This window comes from Myotis davidii, unplaced genomic scaffold, assembly GCF_000327345.1.
Source record: "Myotis davidii unplaced genomic scaffold, ASM32734v1 scaffold134, whole genome shotgun sequence".
Lineage (NCBI taxonomy): Eukaryota > Metazoa > Chordata > Mammalia > Chiroptera > Vespertilionidae > Myotis > Myotis davidii.
In genome coordinates, this window is record NW_006288853.1 from 4,779,145 (window position 1) to 4,784,181 (window position 5,037).

The 5,037-nt window shown below is 58.1% G+C and overlaps 1 protein-coding gene across 1 annotated transcript in view; it reads right to left on the reverse strand.

Annotated features, from left to right (window-relative positions):
- Positions 1-4,201: 4,201 nt before the first annotated feature.
- The window catches only part of SPOCK2 (sparc/osteonectin, cwcv and kazal-like domains proteoglycan (testican) 2), a gene marked incomplete at its 5' end in the record, with an annotated part of 9,901 nt that continues 9,065 nt past the window's right edge, over positions 4,202-5,037 (reverse strand). Inside the window, one exon of the mRNA XM_015562109.1 lies at positions 4,202-4,209. Within this exon, the coding sequence (XP_015417595.1) occupies positions 4,202-4,209 (8 nt within the window). The remainder of the gene's footprint in view (positions 4,210-5,037) is intronic.

The following is a 5,037-nucleotide window of genomic DNA, read 5'->3' on the forward strand; positions in this document are numbered from 1 at the left end:
GAGGCCTGGATGGTGACTGACAAGATGTTGGCTGAAGCAATAAAATAAGCTCTCCTGCCAGGAAACTGCCTCACACTGCCCCACCCAGAGGTGAAGGCCCGGTCCTGGCTCCTCACAGGCTTGTTCCTGCCCTGGCCTCTGGCACGCCCCGTCCTCACACGGGGGACACATCCTGCTTCTGTCTGCTCAGTCTGATGACACACATATGGCCGCACATTAGCACCACCTGGGAGCAGAGACACTGCTGCCCGGGCCCCAGCCCAAACAATGAAATCAGAATCTCTGGAGGTGGGGCCTGGGGAGCCCAGACTCCCCAAATGATTCTAATGTATAGCCAGCATTGGGCCACTAGATCATTCCTAGCCACCTAGGGGACCCAGCTGAAGTCCCATTCCTCCAGGAAGTCTTCCTGAACTTACTCCACACAGGTGACCCTCCTCCTCTGAGCTCCTGGGGGCCATATGAGAAGCAGCCCTGGGCGCTGAGGGCAACCTGCTTTGTGTTAGATGGTAGACAGGAAGCAGACTCCAGGCTCTGCTCCTCGCTCGCTGTATATCCCAGATCACGTGACCAAACCTCTCTGAGACTCAGTTTCCTCATCTGCAAAATGGGCATTAATACCACCTACCTCACAGGCTGGCATAAGATGCTTCCACTGACCCATACCTACCACACGTTCCTCCACTTCCAAGACCACAGGCTCCCACAGCCCAGAGTAAGCCAGCTCCCAGGGATCTCTAACCCTGCGTCCACCCACTTTCTCCTCCATCCTGTGTGCTGGGAGCAGCTCCTTGTCAAGACACATCACTCCTCACACTTCCAGGCACACTCCTGAGCCTCCAAGTGTGACCTTGCAGGGGCCATGAGAAACCCAAAGGGCAGAAAACCATCCTGCAGGGCCCTTCCCCGCCCACAAGAGGAGCTCCCTCCGTAGGACCCATTCTAGCAGCCGGACAGACCCTGCCCTAGCTAGGGGCTGGCAGGGGCACAGGTAGACACCTGTGCAGAGCTCCCGCTGTTCCAAAAGCACTCCTACAGCACGTGGTCCGTGGGAGGCGGGCTTCCCTCCCCTCGGCCAGGTGACCTGCCCAAGGTCACAGTTAGTAAGTTCTAGGGCTACAGTTGAGACTGTCAAGAAATTGGAAACAACAGAAAGGCCCCCAAACAGAGAAATGGTTAAATTCCTTAGAGTCCATCATATTGTGGAACACTATACAAATATTCAAGTCATGTCTTCAAATAACTCTAATAGCAAAAGGTTCATAATGGTTTAATGGAAAAGGCAGGCCATAGAGTTAGAATTCTACTTTGTGATAGAGAATGTATTTATTGGCAAATAGACAAATATAGATTGTGTGTGTGTGTGTGTGTGTGTGTGTGTGTGTGTATTGTCCCAAAAACTATATACACACTTTGAATCATTGTTCATTCCAACGGTTCTTTTCAGATTTAACCCATTGGAATTAATAATGATTCAAAGTCTATATACATGGGGTGGGGGGAACACCTGTATTTGCAATGATATCAAAAAATTCTCTAAGTTGCTCCTGGCCCGCCCTCAGTAGGTCAGTCCCCGCCTCCCAGCCCCGCCCTCCCCAGCCCCACAGGCAGGTGAATAGAAGAGGTGCGTGCTGACCAGCAGTCTGTCTGGGTCCCATCTGTGAATGCCATTTTAGTGAAAAATGACACTGAGGGGAAGAATCACAGTACTGCCAGAAGGCGGTGTTTATAAAGTTTTTATTTTCCATTTTCTTAAAAATAACATCTGATTTCCTTTATGCATGTGGGGTGTACTGGTTTCCTTAGGCTGAGTAATAGGCAGATAAGACAACACAAGGCGGGGTCCCCCTGGGGAGGAGGGCTCGGTGTGCGAGGTGGGGCCACGGGGAGGGGGGGGTGACCCACGGGTCGCTGAGTGCCCATTAATGCACACACACGGTCTAACACTTTGTTTTTCGATTTTTTTAAAGACATCTAAAATTACTGAGAGATACGATTTCAGCACTTAAATATACAGACGGAAACCCAACACTTGGACACAACTCTTAACTCTAAGCTCAGTTATTGCACATGACACAGCTGAAGTAGCTTCAGGCTATAAAGCAGTTTGCTCCGCTTGGGACTTCCTCGGGGTGTCTGCGTCCCCTCTCGCACCCCTGGTGGCTCTTCCCTGTGACCCCTGCGGCCCCCAGCCTCACGATGATGCCAGGAGTCGGCGGATTGGCCGTTCACGCTCCCCAAGGGCTGAGGGGAGGCTTTGGTGAGTGCTGATCCCAGGGACCCACCCACCCAGAGGTGAACTGGAAGCAGATGGAGCTCCTGAAAGGCCGAGCGGTGGCCTGCCCTCTACCTGGACAGGCTGGCATGAGGAGAGGGGGTGACCACTGACCCCACATGGCCACAGCCGCGCATGATACCCATCACACTCTCATCGCCCTCACCCCCTCCCTCCCTCTCCCTCCTGAGCTCCACGCCACACCGCCTCCCACCCGTCACCCATGGGCCCCTCAAGGCACATTTGTTCTCTCCAACCCCGACCTACCCTCTCAGCCTTGCCCCGCCCCCCAGCACCCATGGCGTGGGAGGTCTCGGGCAGCTCCAGGGCCCGAGAAACCCTTCTTTTTAAATTTTGGTTGAGATCTTTTCAACACAGTCCTGATTCCACTGCCTGCATCGGCCCGGGGAGCGGGGGCATGGAGAGGGGCGCGGGGGGGCCAGGTGGTGGCCACGTGGGCACGGGCGTGAATCCAAGGAGCTGGGGAGGCCCCTGCAGCCCTGCTCACAGGACACCGCAGCTGCCCAATGAGACGTCACCTGAGGCCTGCAGCCCCTGGGAACAAGCTGCTTTGTCAGCTTTGGGGGGCTGGGTCTCAGAGAGTGGGGTGAAGAGCAGTGTGGGGGCTGCAGAGACAGGGCAAGGCCTTTTGCTTTCTTTCTACAACATATTTACAAGGTCATAAGAACGTGCACAACCGGAAGACCCAGAGACAAGAGAGCATAGGCCCCCACCAGAGAGAGGGGAGGGTCACAGAGGGGAAGGGCACCCCTTCCTCCCTGCCTTCCCACCCCCGAGCCCCCAGATCCTCCACAGCCACCCTGGGGGACACCTCAGAGGGAAGAGACAGACAGACCTCGATCCTAGCGAGAGCGCAAGTTCAAGTAGCTCCGAGTGAGAAGCGGCTGCTCAGAGAGCAGAGGGCTGCGGGGAAAGACGTTTCCCTGCACTGAGCTGAGCTGGGGGCCAGGGGAGGAAGTGGCGGACAGGGAGGGGCGGTGGGAGGCGGGACGTGGGGGTGTGGGACCACACGACACGACACCCTGACAGGACTGTGCTGCAGCGTGAGAGGCGGTGGGTGGGGCTCACTGGAGTCTCACTATTTCCCCAAGAGAAGACTGGAAGGTGCGGGGTCCAGGGTGGAGCAAGGGGCAGACGGGCTGAGGTTCTTCCAGCAAGTCCAGTGGCGCAGCGGATGCAGGAGCCACAGAGCAACCCCCCGGCCTGCCACCCACCCAGCACCTAAGGTGCCCCTCCTCACAGCCCGGGCCCCAAGGGATGGCCCCTCGTCTCACAAAGTGCCTGCACGTGCACACGCACACACACACACACATACACTGCATACACACACGTGCGTGCACACACATATATACTACACAAGCACACACATACACACATGCATACATAGCACAGTCACACACATACATATACACACACATACACACATAGCACACATACGCGGGCACGCGCACACACACATACACACACACATACACACGCTCACCCTGCCCTCACCACACACCGAACAGCATCAGAGGCCCGGTCTGGGTAAGAAATGCTTCGCCAATGGTGGTAGGGTTCGCTTCAGCAGGGAGAAGTGGGCAGGCTGGCGGGGAGCACAGCACCGTCTCCTCCACCCTGGCTCCCTCCTGGTGGAGAGGTTTGGGGGACCGCGAGGCGTGGCCTCAGTGCCTGGCTGGTCCGTCCCTCCCCTCTGGATTCAGAGCGTGGAGAAGCCCCCCCCACCCCAGCAGCCGTGGGGGTCCTCAGGGGGGACACAGGAAGCCACAGGGGCTGCGAGGCGAGGGGCAGGAAATGGCACAGGCACAGGAGCACCGCCCTGAAGGGAGATGGGAAAGGTGCTGGTCTCAGGCAGGAGGGTTGCCGTTTCACTGCTCCCCTCGCAGGGCCTCGGGGGCAGCCTTCCTACCGGTCTGTGGGGAGGGGAGCATTACTGAGGGGTCAGGGAGGAGCTGGGTGCAGCAGACACCCCAGGCTCCTCACCGCTGCCCAGTCCTCAGGCACCCAGAGTGGACCAGGGGCCCAGCCAGGGAACGGGAGCAGGTGCCCCCATGTGGCCCAGCAGAGCTCACTACGTAACCACCCACGGTCTAAGGGAATGGCCCTCCCGGAGCCACAGAAAGAGGCTGGGGTGCCTGTGCCCCTAAGGGCTCTGCCTGGATTGGTGGCGCCTGCTCTCCCTGCCGGCCACGCCCTCGGCTCCACGCCCCGCCCAGGGAGGGGGCTGCTGTGCTGGGCGTCCGGCCCTCACCTGAGGCCGGCGGGGCTGTCACGGCCAAACTGGCCGAGCTCTGGGAAGACCCCCAGCCAGCAGACAGCTCCTTGCCCGCCCTCCCCTCTGATGGGGACGTGCCAGCAGGCTAGAGCTTGGCCCCAAGGGGAGGAAGAGGGCAGCAGGAGCAGGAGGAGTCAGGGCTGCCACTGAGGGGAGCCAATCAGGACCAGGGTGCCAGGCAGGCCCGGATGCGGCCAGGGGGCGTGGCTAGGGGGCATCTCATCTCATCAATGTTGACCTTTCAGTGGGTATGTGTGTGAACGGGTACATTTTAAAACCAACAGCAAATGGAATGAGAATAACTACCAGGAGGCCAAAGGGGTGTTTGGTCCCCAGGAGCAGTTTGACCAAGGACACGTTTGTCAGCACATGCCACACACACACACACACACACGCGCGCACACATGCCACACACACACACACATGCACACATGCACGCACACACGTGCACACACACAGGCATTCT